Genomic DNA, 15,660 nt, shown 5'->3' with positions numbered 1-15,660 from the left:
AACATGTTCGTGTTCGTTCGTTAAAAATATAAAAAACTATATATCTCAATTGAAATACCCCAAATGTTAAAAAAAATATAAAAACATAACAAACTAATATATACATATTAAATCTAATCAAAAATACGAAAAAAAATAAAACAAATAACTATAAATATAAAATAACAAAACGAATAAAAAACAAATTTTTTTTTGCTCAAATTAGTGTAATAATATCTGAAGACCTGGCAGAAGAAAATAAATTGAACAATTAAAAAAAAGGCAGGCAGGCAGGCAGGCAGGCTTGAGCTGAGCTGTTGAAGCCGACTTGAATCTTTGTTATTCCAATAACACCCATCCTCTAAACCCACGTTGCACCCCATCACTCGTAATAAACCAAGGGCAAAACAGTCATTTCAATCAGAGCCAACGCATCTCCGATCATAACACTGTGGGAGGAGGCGCTGCCATGGCTTCGGACGAACCTTCAATATTATTACTAACCCCCAACACATCTTATTATTATTAATACTATTATTATTATCATTATTATTATTACAGAAGGTAAATTTGCAAATTTAACCTAACCGTTTGTTCCTCAATACTCGATCAGCTCTCCAATTCACCAATTTTACACGCGATTTGGAGTTACAGCTCAAGGTTTTTGTGAATTCGATCTGTTTTTGTTTAATTAAAGAATTAGATTGTGTTATCTTAAGATTCTGCTTAATTGATCGCTTAAGCTGATTTTTTGAGCTTCTAGGGTTTCAATTATTAGAGATTTGAGGTGATTAGGTTTACACAACTGTTGAATTAATTACTTTGCATGTGTTTAAATTTGAGATCACTAGTTTATAATTTGTATTTTAATGACTAGCTTCTTTTTGTTTGTATTCAGTTATGTTATTATTAATTGTTTTATTATCAGTTAGTTTTGAGGAATATTTACTGGAAATGTATTAATCAATTCACACAGTTAAGATGATAGTTACAGGAAGTATCAAACTATTGATATAAAGTTTGAATTGGCATTAATTAAGTCGATAGTGATCAGACTGTAATTTAATCTGGAAGTTAACTTGAAGAGATATGAGTATAATTTGATATACAGTCAGTTTTATAAATTAAGTTGTTATATTTTTGGATTGCCATTAATTAAGTTCAACGGTGATCAGCCTGTCATTTAATCTGGAAGTTAACTTGGAGAGATATGTGTATGTATTATCTAAGATCACTTGATTCTTTAATAACAAATGATCATAATACTGTATGTATCTTTGCAGTGCATTTGATATACAGCCAGTTTTATAAATGCTATGCACGTGATTATGGATTGATGTTTAATTGAGCATACATTTGACATACTGATGACTTCGTATTTAAAGGTTTTGATAATGTTTTAGAAACTTTTGTGCATTGCATGTGACTTGCAAGAACCCGGTTATAAAGCGAGTTACTTTAAAGCTAATTAATTTGATGCATTTTCTGTTTGATTTGAACTATCGATGCGAATCTGAGGCGTGCACCAATTCTTGAATTGTTAGGTTTTATTCTTCTTTTGTTATTGGGAAAGTTGGGTGTCTCTTCCATGTGCAGTGACACGACGGTATTGTCATGCACATCTGTGTTCACAAATCTTGCAACACAGAGACTGTTAATAAACTGATGCAATGGCATCGTCTGGTAAATTTGACATGTCCTCTGTTAGTCCGGATAGGCCATTGTATAATACTGCACAGCGTGGGTCCTACTCAGCTGCTTCACTGGACAGATCATCCAGTTTTCGTGAAAACATGGAAAATCCAATATTATCATCTCTTACCAGCATGTCAAGAAGCACTTCAACTGTCACACAAGTAGATGTAACCAATTTTTTTCAATGCTTGCGGTTTGACCCAAAGACAATGGCTACTGAACACAAGTTTAATCGACATGGCGATTTTAAACGACTTGCAAGTGCTGTACTTGGTTCGTCTGATGAGTCACCAACTGGTTCGTTTAAAGGCAAACCAAACAGCCTAATTCATCACCCGAAGATCTTAAACGGTTAAAGGCTAGTTTGCGGGAATCCACCATTAAAGCCAGGTATAGTATTTTAATCTCTCTTTATAGGGTCAGAGATTTATGTATTTTGTAATAGTTTTTATTATGTAAATAGGGAACGAGTGAAGGCTTTCAGTGAGACCTTGTCAGTGATTAACAAGTGTTTTCCAAGCATTCCTTCAAGGAAGAGAACAAGACCAGATGCTTTACCTGGTGATCGGTCTAGTGGTTTACTCTTGAATCGTGCACCAATGATGGCAGGTGTCGATAAGATGGGCACCCAAAGTCATTCCCTCACAAATGCGTTTGACTTTGAGCAGCAGAAGGTCGAAGAAAGGGGTAGAAATATCATTCCTAACAAACGAACCAGAACTTCAATGGTTGATCAAAAGGTTTGTAACTTTGTATAATGTTGATAGTTTGCCATTTTTATTTTGTTTTGATGCGAATCTCATTTATAGTGTTTACTAATATAGGCGGAGGTATGTCCAAACACTCCTGCTAGATCATCGGGGAATGTAGATAGGGATAAAGAAATTTTAAGACTTCCAAGCAGTAATAGTCTTCAGGGGATCGTTCATTGCACATTGTACCCAATGGTTGGGAAAAAGCAAAAATGAAGAAGAAACGTACTGCAATAAAAGCCGATACTGCACATAGTCCAAGCTCAATGTCAACAAAAGCTATCAATGGAATCCATGGAAGGAATCTTTCTGATTCCATGTCACGATTGAATGATTTTCATATGCGGTATCAATTCTAACACCTAAAAGTCATACATCGATTGTGTTAAGTCTTCGTGCTTATGGTCGTCAGTTTTGATGTAGGCCTGGAGCTGCTAATGGAATAATTGGAGGTGTAAAAGCTGATGGTCCAGCTCAGCAGGCAAGTGTAGGCATACGGTCTTCCATTCCAAGGCCTGAACAGGATACATCTCTTTATGATAAAAGAGATAGAAGTACAAGTTCTGACAAGGAAAGAACAAATATCAGATCGGTTAACAAGTATGACAACAGATTGTCATGTTTTGTTTTCTGTCTTTCCTATTATACCTGATTATAATTTTGTTTGATTTGTTACCAGGTCCAGTTTCCGAGAAGAATTTATATCCGGCAGTCCTACCTCTAGCACAAAATTGCACGTGCCCGCTCGAGGTCCAAGATCAGGGTCAATTGTTGTGCCTAAATCATCCCCAGTGGTTCAAAGGGCCACTGCTTCCAGTGATTGGGACATGGTTCATGGTACAAACAAGAACTCTGGTCAGTTTGGGTCTAATAACCGTAAACGTACACCAGCAACACGGTCTTCATCTCCACCAGTAGCACAGTGGGCTGACCGCAGGCCCCAAAAGATATCTCGTACAGCAAGGAGAACAAATCTTGTCCCTATTATATCTAATAGTGATGAAGTCACTGCTTTGGATAATACCAGTGATGTTACTGGTAGTGAAAGTGGGCCCGGGTTTTCTAAACGAATTCCTGCTAATTCTCCTCAGCAATTCAAATCAAAAGGAGATCATTTTGCATCATCTACACTGTCTGAAAGTGAGGAGTCTGGGGCTGCTGAAATTAGATCTAGAGATAAAGGGAAGAAGTATTATGAAGTAGAAGATAAAGGTGAACAAAATGTTCAAAAGCTCTCAACTTTAGTTCCTCCAGTAAGAAAGAACAAGACGGTGAATGGTAAAGAAGTTGGTGATGGAATTCGTAGACAAAACAGAACCGCACGGGGTTTTGGTTCGTCACGTGGTGTTACACCGCCAGTAGAGAAGATTCGCCATGTGGGGACCACAAAACAGCTTAGAACTGGCAGACAGGGTTTTGATAAGTCTGAAAGGTTCTAGATTCTTTTTCCATGACAAAAAAAGATTCTTTTTTTAGTATATATACTCTTATATGTTTATATGTGTTTGGTCTTGATGTGTCAACAGCAAATCAGGTAGGCCACCCACTAGGAAACTTTCTGATCGCAAAGCTTATACTCGTCAAAAGAATATCGCATTCAATGCTGTAGCAGACTTTCCCGGTATATGAAATGATGATTCTTACGTGAAGATTTTTTATGTTCACAAATTTCTGAACTTTGTTTTTTTTCCTTATATCTGTTAGTTGGTTCTGATGATGGACATGATGAGCTTGTGGCTGCAGCTAAAGCGGTTACTAATCCAAGTACTGTTCTATATCACCATCTGTTAATTTCTTTGACGAACAATATTATTTGATAATTCTAATTTTTTGATTTGGAGGTTGCAGATCATGTTTTGTCCAGTCCATTATGGAGGCATATGGAGCCACTTTTTGGTTTTGTATCTGATTTGGACATGTCTTATTTAAAACAACAGGTGATGGTTCTTTCTTGGGTTGTATAAGATATATGTTGTAAATTGCAAAATTAAAATTTATTATTCTATTCAGATACAGGAAAGCAATCAGTCTAACATTAACACAAAAAACCCAGTTCATCAAGACGTTAAAAGTTCTGGTACACTAATTAATGGAGCAGAAATCAGAAGTATTGAACCAAGTCCCAGACATTTCGCATCAGAAACTACGGGTCCTGGGGAAATCCCCCTTTGTCAGAGACTACTTGCTGCTCTAATTTTCGAAGAAGGAAACGATGAGCTTTCACTTAGTGGGAGTAATGACAACAACTTTAATGTTTATGGATCTGCATTTGAGTTTGACACAGATGTTGAATCAAATGCCTTCAATCAAAGGTCATCACAGAGCTATGAACTTGGTGGGCATGGTAATTTTAGTGGTCACAAGAAAAGTTTTACACCAAGATCTAGTAAAGAGTCCATCCACAGTCCGCCAGATCATATTATGTCCATGTTGGATTCGACAAAGGCTACTGGTTTTGATCATTTGTATAATGGTCCACTTTCAGATCCAGCAATGACATCTGGCATCACCTTCTCGGATCATCAGCATGCTAACATGTCATTAAACGAAAGACTTCTTATAGAGATCCAGGGTATTGGACTCTATCCAGAACTTGTGGTAGGTTCTATCTTTTGCTCACTTTACGTGTTCTTAATTCTTACCTCAATAAGCATGCTGTTTCAATCACTACTATAAGATTGAAAAGTTTATTAAGTAATTTAACATGCAAACACTTTATTTTTGTCCAGCCTGATTTACCAAACAATGGGAGAAGGCATCAGTGGAGAAATTTGTCGACTTGAAGAAAAACTTCTTAAACAGGTAGCAATATCTTTCAACTAAAATTTGGAATTTACCAGCTTTTTTGATTGTTTATTTGATTAAAGTTTAAATGGATAATTCTCAATTTTGCAATCAAGGATTGTATTGCTTTCTTTGTTACTGTTCTGTAGTTTCTTTCTTATTTTATTGAAAATTCTGAATATCAATATAAAAAACAGCCTTATCTCATGATCTAATTGACTAACAGGTTTCCAGGAAGAAATACCTGCTTGATAACCTTTTGGAGTCTACCAATGAAGCAAGAGATCTGCAACAGATGTAGGGATTCTTTTTCTTTATTTTAAAATCAAACCAAGTGATTTTTATTACCGTCTTTTCTAATATATCCAATTGTGTGTTTGTAGGGAATTTGAACAACTTTGTATTGACAAGCTCACTGCAGTGACTTATCAAAAGTACATGGTAATGGTTATTAATTTTTTTCTTTTCTCATCATCTTTTCAATCAGTTTTTGCACAAGCATTCCTATAAACTACCAAATCATGATTTTGATTTATTTTTATCGTCAATAAATGTTTATCAGAGTTGTTGGGGTCCTCATGCACCTAAAAACGTTGGTAGCAAAGTAGCCAAGCAAGCTGCTTTAGGTTTTGCTAGACGAACACTGGATCGATGCCACGAATTTGAATCAACAGGCAAAAGTTGCTTCAATGGACCACTATTTAAGGAAATGTTCCGCTCTGGATCATCACACTTAAATGACACGCAATTAGATACCGCAACCAATAACGAATTCGGTAAAGTAAACGGAAAATCCATAGAACGAGTGTCAGGTACTACATATTATTCACAATTTTCTCCCAACATATATTATTTTTTCCGTCTTTAATTATGATTCTGTTTTTCACAAATAAAGCAGGTGCTCAGCTAAGCCCTTCGTTATGCAGCCATGAGATGTATCCGTCTAATGCATTCCACTTCTCTGAGCAAACTAATGGCAAAGATGAAAATTTATGGTCAAGCAGGGTCAAAAAGAGAGAATTATATCTTGATGATGTCGTTGCTGGTACTTCTTCAGGCTTTGGAACCACAATTTTACATAGTGCAAAAGGAAAGAGAAGTGAACGGGACAGAGAGGGTAAAGTGAACAGTTTAACCAGAAACGGAGGCCCGAAAGTCGGGCGGCCCGCATCCGGTAACATTAAGGGTGAAAGAAAGAACAAAACAAAGTTAAAGCAGAAAACTACTCAATTAACCACATCACTCAATGGCCCAATTGGAAAAATTTCAGATCAAAACAGAACATTTTCTTCAGTCCCAAATGTGAAAAATAATAGCAATAGTAGTAATAATACGGTCAAAGAGGAAGATGAGTATAAGTATTTGGAGACCGAGGAGCCACTTGACTTTTCGCACCTGCAAATACCTGAAATGGATGTTCTCGGTGATCAAGGCGAAGATATAGGTTCATGGCTGAACATTGATGATGATATATTACAAGATGATGATTTTATGGGACTTGAGATTCCAATGGATGATCTATCAGATTTGAACATGATGGTCTAATAAAGTTGATAATGTTATGTCGTACAGAAGACATGTTGAGTATACACCACTTACAAATGAAAGATAGAAACATAACCGCTGGTCTCAAGAAAGAATGCCAGCCTGTTATTCGGCTACAGATGAAAGATACATATGTGGAAGGTTTTGAATGGCATGGATTTTGGTGGTATTTAATATAGGGAATTAGGGTTTGTAAAAATCTTTTTGTTTTCTACCTACGCATAACCTAGTTTGTTCTGGCCACTATATTTTAGGAAAACCCGATTTTTGGTTGTAGCATTTAAAGATCAGGGGACAATACCCCTTGTACATACAAATTTATGTTCTCAATAAAATCAGTTCATTCTTAATATCATTTTTTTCTTCATGTTTATTCTCTCTTATAAGTTTCTATTCATCTCCATTTCGGCCGCAGTTTGAAGAATTCAAAGCGAAGGTATGTAACAATAAAGCCTTTACATATTGGCTTTGTGCTATTCAGTTTTATTATTTCACATATTCTTCTGGACATGAATTCTGTGTTTCTGTTATTGCAGGGAGGAAATAAAGTCATCTTCTCACATTATTCATGGGCTTTAGATCATATGAAGCTCAAAATGGTTTTCTTTTTGTCTTGTATACTTTTGTTGCATTCTTTTTTTCTTTTCACTTATATAAGTGATTTTGGAATAAGAACATTCTCATATTGGTTTCTTTTGGAGCTAAATGCCGAGTGTTTGACATGGTTGCTAAATTCGTTTAGTTCATGTTTAGCGATTCGTGCTAAAATTGAGAAGAAAATGTAAAGTTGCTTTTTAATTTGTACTGTTTGACTCACACTAAAAGGTAAAAGAGATCACCGAATAGTTTGTACTGTTCTTGTCACGCCTCCTGGTATAAGCATAATTGATAAACATCTATATTTAACGAATAGTGTTGTATTTTAAAATGAACGACCGCCAGTTTTAAGCGTATGAATACGTTTATAGTTTCCTTCTTTATGTTTAAACATATATTTTGTAGCCAACTTGTTTGACTCATATAAGCTTGTTGAGACTGTTGTCTTTCTAAACATCAGAAAAAAGAAGTAAACGAAAAAAAAAAAAAAAAAAGACAGCCGGCCTGAGACGGCAATTTGAATAGGAAATATGTTATTATAATTAATTAAAAACTCAGGTAATCTGACAATGGAAGCGTCAGTTTTCTTCCTTCCACACTCAGATTTCTGGTTCAATCTATTTACGGTCATAACAAGGTAGGCTTTAAATTTTATATTATTGGATTAAATGCTGGTTTAGTTTGTTGATCATATAAAATAGGTGGAAGAAGTGGTAGCAACCAGCAGGCGACTGAAGTCCACCTCGGTTTTGAATCAGTGCAAATGGATAAGGGTAATCAATCTTAACTTTACTGGAAATCTGTCTAAACTTATGGTATTAGAAGATATTGTAATTGGGAACTTTTGGATAAACAGATGCTGCTATGGAAGAAGGAAAGGTTTCAAGATATGTCTTCGAATTTGTGAAACCATTCTCAATTTTCAAAGGTAACAAAACAACTTTTAAGTTTTAACTATACAAAACCACAAAATAAAAATATTAATTGACTAAAACAAGCAGGTGCAGATAATGCAGGACACACAACAAAGAATGAAGATTATGAGAAAGACAGATATACCCTTATAAAGGATGCAGATGATTTTCAACAAGGAATTTATGATAAGCCTCTTCCTTGCTTTGGCTGTGGCGTAGGATGGTTTTCGTACGTATTAACATTTTTTCTTTTCATTTATTTAACGAATTCGTGAATCTTGTTTGTTTTTCTTTTTAAAGGTTTTTAGTAGGGTTTGCATTTCCGTTGATGTGGTACTATGCTACATTTCTCTATTTTGGAGACTATTACCAAAGAGACCCTAGGGAACGCGCGGGTCTTGCTGCTTCTGCAATTGCTGTAAGTCCACTTTTGGTATCACCTATGAGTGAAATAAGCTATCTACTTGACACAGTGTGATCTTGATTGCAGGCTATGGGATTCTCTCTTGTGCTATTGATCATAGCAGCAATTTTTATATTCTAGGTGCACATTTTGACCCTTTGTAGATAAAACTCTTCTTATCAAAACCTTCAAATTGTAAGTTATAGTTACATAAAAGTTTATGGGCGACGGATTGTATAGACTTTAAGCATGATCGATCAACCGCACACAAGTGAAATGACTTGTATATTTTCTCAAATATACCAACAAACAAGAATAATTTATATGTTTATATACATATCAAAATAGTACTTGCATAATGTGAAGTTAAGACGGACTCTCGTTCTGTTCATGAGTCCTAGAAAAACTTTACATGTTCTGTCTGTTCTATCCTCTTTAGAACATAATAGACAAGAGGAAGAAAGAAAACTATCAACTGGTCCAGAAGGTTGAAGAAAAAAGAAAACTTTTTTTTTATTAATCTTGGTGTTGATTTTGTTGCGGTTGAGCCACCTTTAGTTTTCTCTTTTCCTTGAGAACCACTTGACGCGGCATGACTTCCACCAAAAACTGGCCTCCGTTCCATACGGCTGCAGAAACTTTAAGTATTTGGAAAAAAGGTGTAATTCACATGACAAGAATATTGGTACTGTGAGTGCCATTGTTGCTACTGTGAAAACAGCTTGTAGCAGAATATACATCAACAAACGGTTATTATCTCCAAGATACCCGCTTAAGCGCCACCATATGTTGTTTGCCTTTTGTGCCTTTTTTGATAGTCCCCTACATATATCATGATTTTATTAAAAAACAATAAAAAAAAAACTAATTTTATGTAGAGAAGTGTGATAACCTGTAAGAGGTCATGACTTCAGGATCCTTTAACAGGCGTTGTCGACGAAGGACATCTACTATGAGGAAATATAGAACTTGCCAAAGAACATAAGCGATCAATGGGACCGTGAACAACCATGTGCATAGAAATGATTTCTTTTCAGTGTGGCGCCATGATAATCCGTTTGGGCTTCCCTCTGGATCCATGGCTTCAAAGAAAGCTGGGTCCCACCAGCAAATCGTAAAGAAGACAACACCTGCAGATAACCCAAAAATAACAACAAAAAAAAACACCCTCATAAGGTTAGAACTTAGAATCTTTGTTTATCATAACATCAGTAGCAAGAATGAGCCCTTAGAATATGATCATAAGGCATAAGTATGAGAGATGAATCACTGAAAGAATCAACTTTTATCCGGCCGACGCACCTGGTAAAAGATGTATCAGGACGCTTACAATTTTGTCAACAGAACTAAAAACCAAGCTACATCGCCAAACAATCAACGCCCATGCTAGTGGTCCCTGCAAATGTAGCTTATTATTTATTAATCATGGTTCTTGCGATTCTCTACATAAATTTGGTTCTTTAGTATAAAGTGCCTATATATGCATATGGGAAAAATCTAAGTGCACTTGCCTCTGCAAATGAGAAGGTAACCATGAAAAGTTTTTGATTTCTGGGATAAAACAAAAGCATGACCAAGAAGATGGTATTGGCATAGTAGCAGAAATCCTACATGACACAACAAAACATAATGTTTACATCACTTTGCACAAGGACGATCTTTGCAATTTACGCTAAACAAAATGAGTGACGGAGAGGGTCATACCAAAAGGTAGTAATGCCATTTCTTGTATCGGTAGTAAATCCATCGAAGTGGCACAAAGGTGATATAGAACAAAACGTATATGTATTGAACATCTTGTGGCCCTGATTGATTGATATCGACAATCCATACGAAAGATTAGCGTTAGCTAAGTATAACTAGAAGGCAAGTGGAAATAATCAAGAAATCATATACTTAATTGCACCCAAGATAAAACAAAATGCCCCGTATGAGAAGACACCCAGAAAATGAGTTACCTACAATAACCAGAAAAGAAAAAAAAAGTTGTATTCAAACAATAGTAATCTTAAAATAATATATCTTTCAAACATATTAATAGGATAAAATCCCGTTTCGTATGAGAACCTTAAAACACTTATATTCATGGGTGGAACTAGCAGGGGCCTGTTAACCCTCCGATCAACCAAATTTTCTTTACATAGCCGGTTATATACATGTATATGCGTATTTTCATATAGTTACCTACCTTGGTGATGAAGCTTTCATGTTCTTCGGCACGTTTGGCGATCAACAAATCTTGTTTGGACAATATCTCCTTAGTTTTTTCTTTTGTTTGTACCACTTTCTATATATTCCAAAAAGAGAAACAAAAATGTGTATTAAATCGATAGACCACAAAACGTCTAACGATAAACAAAACTCATACCCTTGATCGATCTTTTAGCCTCTGCTTCACCTTTGAAAATCTTCGTTCGCTATATGAACTTGCTTCTTCCGCATCTACATCTTCAATGGTTGACATCTCATCTACATCTTCAATGGTCGACATCTCATCATAACACGCTCACAAATCTATAATGCATACGTGTACCATAATCTTCTCTTGTTTGATCATCGAAAGGGAACCGAGGAGGATGATATGTATGTGATCTATGAATTAAATGATAAACACATACAAAAACATAGAGAGATTGAATGTTGATGGTAAACTGATATTTTGGTTACGAAAGATTTCAAAATGGGTAATGTTTTGCATGGATATCAACCCTCAATTTATTTTGGTTGTGGTTTATTCTTGTTAACCAAATTTATAATATCCGTACATTTGACTGTTAAGACTTTATATATCTGCATTTATCATTTTATTAGTTTGTTTTTTGGTTTCTTTTTTATATCAACAAACATTTAAGATCTGTAATCAGCATACACGATGTTTTTATTAAAATTTATAGTTACGTTTACGTACAACTTACTGTTATTCATATATATTGTAAGTGTAGTGATTGTTATAATAGTCCCACTTATTTCAGGTTCCAAACAGCTTATCGGGGTCTAGTTATTGCATGATATGATGATAGTGTTTTTCTTTTTTAAATTATACATAAAAACTTTTAGCACCCTTTATCAAAATAAAAATAAACAACAGGGATCGTAACTTTTAAGCAAATATTTCGATTCTAGTAGAGTCCATAGATTCCAAACTTATTTCCACTGTTTTCTAATAGAAGCTTTTCAAATGGATCCACATCGGTTCGGGTTGGTCAATGGTAAAATATTTTAAATATGTTTGGTCCTGATTCGGGTTTCAAACATGATTAGAGTCCATATAATCATGTCCTATATTTCAAACCAAAATCAGGTCGGGTCCAAGTCGGTACTCCTGAACTGGTTTTGTTTTTATCTTTTTATTATAAAATACACAAAATAAACAAAAATATCTCAAATTCACTTTTTTGTTTAATAATTTAAAACTTAAATAGCATCATAAATTGTAATACGTAAATGTAATACATTGGATAAAAAATACAAGCCACAATTTAATTTTCTATTCTTTGGCTAGGGTTCTAGTTATTATCGTGATGTATTTAATCTTCACCCACCGAACCCTAGTTGTTGCGTAGGTACTCATTAAACGTGGCTTCATCTTCGGTCATTGGTGTCGTCAACCCAACGTCTATCTCGTCCTCGTATAATTCACATTTATATTCCATTTCGCCTTTAAGTGAGAATATATGCTGTATGTGTTTCCTTCGAGCAAATGGACATCTCTATCACAGGAGGAGTAAGTCTTGTTATTAATGTTGTAGGATATAACTCCCGCTACTAACACAAAAAAAAAAAAAAAAAAAAAAGATTCTTAAGTTACGTTAGAAGCTTGGACAGTTAGTAGATCTTGGGTCATTGCGGATAGGATAGGAAATTGATCATCCTTACCTTTCCATCATGCAAATATATCAAATTGTCCAAAATCTTTCACACTCATACCGGATAAAAGGCCCGTCCCACCATAACTCCCGAGTTTGCTACTTTGGTATTTTCATTCATTAAAGTATCATATATACAAGTTAACATATCAAGACTACTACTTGAACTTCCAGAAGATGTTGCTTTTCTTATCGACTCTTGAATGTTTGATGTTGTACCATATTTTTCTATATAAACATCAAATTTATGTAGCATCCTGAAAATTTTCGTGCAAAAAAATGACAACTCGATCTAAAAGTTGAGGGACCAAAGAACATGTATGCCAAAGTTACTAAGTAAAATGCTGGTTAGACGGATAATCCAACCATTTGTGACGGTCGAATTAGTGTCTGGATATGTATGGAAACATCGTACATTAGACAGACCATCTAATCTGAATACAATTTTGTGACGTCCCGTCAAATGGGTGAGTCATCAACACCATTTGAACACGACTATAATGTGTCACAACTTCACCAGTGGTTATCCAAATCGATTTGGCCTATAAAAAGGGTGTTATGGCCGTCCATTTCATGCATCCATTATCCCTTAATCCTCTCCAATCACCCTCACTCTCTAAATCAAAGATTAAGCCTTGTTCTCATGTTCTACCCTCATTCAAGTATAAGGAAGTTCTATTGAGTCATTCTCAGGTGCTAGAAGTCATAGCAAAGCCATAAACATATCTAAGTTACCATTTTATGTTAGTTTACATAAACATAAGCTTTGATCTTGTGCACAAGCTTACAAACGTTGTTATGCTCATCAAAATAAGATTTCTGAATGCTTGAATAAGTTAAATGGCTTAAACAAACATCTCCATGATGTTTAAAAACATATTTAACCAAGGCAGGGTCACTGATAAATGTTGGTTTAAGTTTATATCTTAAAGTTTGAGTAGAAAAGGGGGTCTTGTTCGAGTAAATCCAAACCATGTGTTATTTTTTCAATTAAAGTTTTAACCGCATTTAGGCATGAGTTCAATGTGGCGACACAAGTTATAACTGAGGACATTTCTTTAAAATCTTTTCCACCTTTTTCTTTTATCACCGGTATCAAATTAGAAAAAGGCTTTGCCTCTAACTAAATACGTGTTAATTCAGAACACATTACATGTATAAAGTACTAAAGTACTCATGTGATAATAAATTCCTGAAAGTAGTTGTTGCAATTTTGAAAACAATACACATATCGATTGTTTGTTTGCTAATAGCCCAACTTGATAGAGGAAATGGAGTAATTGAACGGTCTGAATGGCTTGCAAGAATACTCTGAAACATAATTAAACTTTCTTTTTGTTATATAACTTTTTAAAACATGTTAGATGTGGAATTCCATCTTGTGGATTGAAGAGGTAGGTCCCAGCAGAGCCCAGTTGGACCCACAGGACTCACCTTGAAGAGAGACGTCTGCGCAGAAACCAACTGGATCCGCAGGACCCACCATGCTCAGAGACGTGACGTCCTTACGCGCAGTACGCAAGCTGTTCCCGCAGGAAATGCCTCCCAATGGTGAAGTACTCTGCCTGTTCCCGCAGCTGCGGATACAAGCCATCAGGGAAGGCCACCCGCGCAGCAAGGCTACATGCACAAGGCACTTAGCTCTCAATAATTCAGTAGTCACCTGAAGGAATGAGCAAAGCCGGGAACAATCCCGCACAAAGGCGGGAGGGGGAATACTCCCGCCCAAATGAGCCAGTCCGTACGATACTGGAAGATCTTTTGTACTGTACCTGACGAGGTATGGGCAAAAGATCTGACCAGAGATACGACAGCCCATTGACAACAGTATGGCGAGCAGCATGCTCTTGTACTGTATGTCACTATTAGCCGCTACCTACTCACCAACTCCTGTCATACCACATGCATAGCCTGCAGTTGGTGGAAAAGGAATAGTACACAGCAGGCCTGGTCACTGTCAGCCGCTGCCTACCCACCAACTGCCAGCATGGCACGTGCGTAGGCCACAGTTGGTAGAACAGGAATACTATTCAGCCGGCTATACCCTCTTGGAAACCTACCTTCGGCTATAAATACCCCAAATGGTATGATCATCTCATCTTATCTTGTATCTTACATCTTATACCTGATATCTGCTCTAGCAATCTCTTAATATACACTCATATTCAAGAGCAATCTAGTCTGATTCTCACGCCGGAGGGTGGTCGTACCCCCCCCCTTCTCAGTGACGAGCTCACGGTGTCTGTTTTGCAGGTCATCAGAAGAATCATCTTTGCCGGACCTAACCCCTCGTGGGAAACATCTATTTAACCCCCAGATTATCCGTAATCTGCCCGGGGTCGATTAGTGTTTCTTCATTGGCGCCATCCGTGCATAAAAGCTAGAACTTCATTTCCTTTCAGTTTTTTCAAACTTCTGGAAATATGGTTAAAGAAACTCCGGTAACCACAACCCCAGCTACTCAGGGGGATACCGGCGACTACACAGTTTTTACGAACACTACCCCAGTTACCCAAGCCGGGGCAAGTGCAGTAAATTTTACGAACACTACCCCAGTTACCCAAGCTGGGGCAAGTGCAGTAAATAATCGCTCACTGGGATTCACCGATACCCAGTTAGAGAGACAACGAACGAGGCTCCCCCGCCAAACACTCGATGAAGTTAAAGCGTGGGCGGAAGCACGTCAAAAAGAATTCCAAGCCGAGTTGGATGAACGCTTACGTTCACTCCAACAGCCTGAGGAATTCGGAGAGTACTGGGACAATGACGTCCTTACGCGCAGTACGCAAGCTGTTCCCGCAGGAAATGCCTCCCAATGGTGAAGTACTCTGCCTGTTCCCGCAGCTGCGGATACAAGCCATCAGGGAAGGCCACCCGCGCAGCAAGGCTACACGCACAAGGCACTTAGCTCTCAATAATTCAGTAGTCACCTGAAGGAATGAGCAAAGCCGGGAACAATCCCGCACAAAGGCGGGAGGGGGAATACTCCCGCCCAAATGAGCCAGTCCGTACGATACTGGAAGATCTTTTGTACTGTACCTGACGAGGTATGGGCAAAAGATCTGACCAGAGATACGACAGCCCATTGACAACAGTATGGCGAGCAGCATGCTCTTGTACTGTAT

At 36.8% G+C, this 15,660-nt stretch overlaps 2 protein-coding genes and 1 pseudogene across 4 annotated transcripts; 2 read left to right on the top strand and 1 right to left on the bottom strand.

Moving 5' to 3' along the window:
• Positions 1-298: 298 nt before the first annotated feature.
• LOC143630241 (uncharacterized) lies at positions 299-5,506 on the top strand. 2 transcript variants are annotated; one of them, XM_077099307.1, is made up of 12 exons: positions 299-639; positions 1,524-2,064; positions 2,138-2,414; positions 2,499-2,772; positions 2,850-3,026; positions 3,106-3,858; positions 3,953-4,047; positions 4,131-4,190; positions 4,275-4,363; positions 4,437-5,024; positions 5,156-5,228; positions 5,437-5,506. In XM_077099307.1, the coding sequence occupies exons 4-11, from the start codon at positions 2,639-2,641 to the stop codon at positions 5,207-5,209; spliced, it is 1,950 nt and encodes a 649-aa protein (XP_076955422.1). In that variant the 5' UTR covers positions 299-639; positions 1,524-2,064; positions 2,138-2,414; positions 2,499-2,638; the 3' UTR covers positions 5,210-5,228; positions 5,437-5,506. The 2 variants fall into 2 exon arrangements, with proteins under 2 accessions (XP_076955422.1, XP_076955421.1); XM_077099306.1 differs by lacking the exon at positions 299-639 and adding an exon at positions 963-976 and having other exon boundaries at positions 1,095-2,064.
• A 2,224-nt stretch (positions 5,507-7,730) lies between these two features.
• LOC143630185 (uncharacterized) lies at positions 7,731-9,041 on the top strand. Of its 2 annotated transcripts, XM_077099263.1 has the most exons (5): positions 7,731-8,125; positions 8,209-8,280; positions 8,360-8,495; positions 8,567-8,684; positions 8,757-9,041. In XM_077099263.1, the coding sequence occupies exons 1-5, from the start codon at positions 8,116-8,118 to the stop codon at positions 8,808-8,810; spliced, it is 390 nt and encodes a 129-aa protein (XP_076955378.1). In that variant the 5' UTR covers positions 7,731-8,115; the 3' UTR covers positions 8,811-9,041. The 2 variants fall into 2 exon arrangements, with proteins under 2 accessions (XP_076955378.1, XP_076955377.1); XM_077099262.1 differs by having other exon boundaries at positions 8,567-9,041.
• A 136-nt stretch (positions 9,042-9,177) lies between these two features.
• LOC143630215 (glycerophosphocholine acyltransferase 1-like) lies at positions 9,178-11,160 on the bottom strand (annotated as a pseudogene).
• Between the last annotated feature and the right edge of the window lie 4,500 nt (positions 11,161-15,660).

The sequence above is a fragment of the Bidens hawaiensis genome, unplaced genomic scaffold, assembly GCF_021521415.1.
Source record: "Bidens hawaiensis isolate Kalapana, Puna unplaced genomic scaffold, B.hawaiensis_p1.1 tig00005588_1, whole genome shotgun sequence".
NCBI lineage: Eukaryota > Viridiplantae > Streptophyta > Magnoliopsida > Asterales > Asteraceae > Bidens > Bidens hawaiensis.
This window is presented reverse-complemented; position numbering and strand designations above follow the sequence as displayed.

Bases quoted from the DNA above. Each gene is read 5' to 3' on its own strand.
- LOC143630185 (XM_077099262.1), top strand. The intron at 8,281-8,359 runs GTAACAAAACAA...AAGCAGGTGCAG, and splicing joins ACCATTCTCAATTTTCAAAG to ATAATGCAGGACACACAACA. The intron at 8,496-8,566 runs GTACGTATTAAC...TTCTTTTTAAAG, and splicing joins TGTGGCGTAGGATGGTTTTC to GTTTTTAGTAGGGTTTGCAT.
- LOC143630241 (XM_077099307.1), top strand. From the start codon at position 2,639: ATGAAGAAGAAACGTACTGCAATAAAAGCCGATACTGCACATAGTCCA. The intron at 2,773-2,849 runs GTATCAATTCTA...GTTTTGATGTAG, and splicing joins TTGAATGATTTTCATATGCG to GCCTGGAGCTGCTAATGGAA. The intron at 3,859-3,952 runs GTTCTAGATTCT...ATGTGTCAACAG, and splicing joins GGTTTTGATAAGTCTGAAAG to CAAATCAGGTAGGCCACCCA.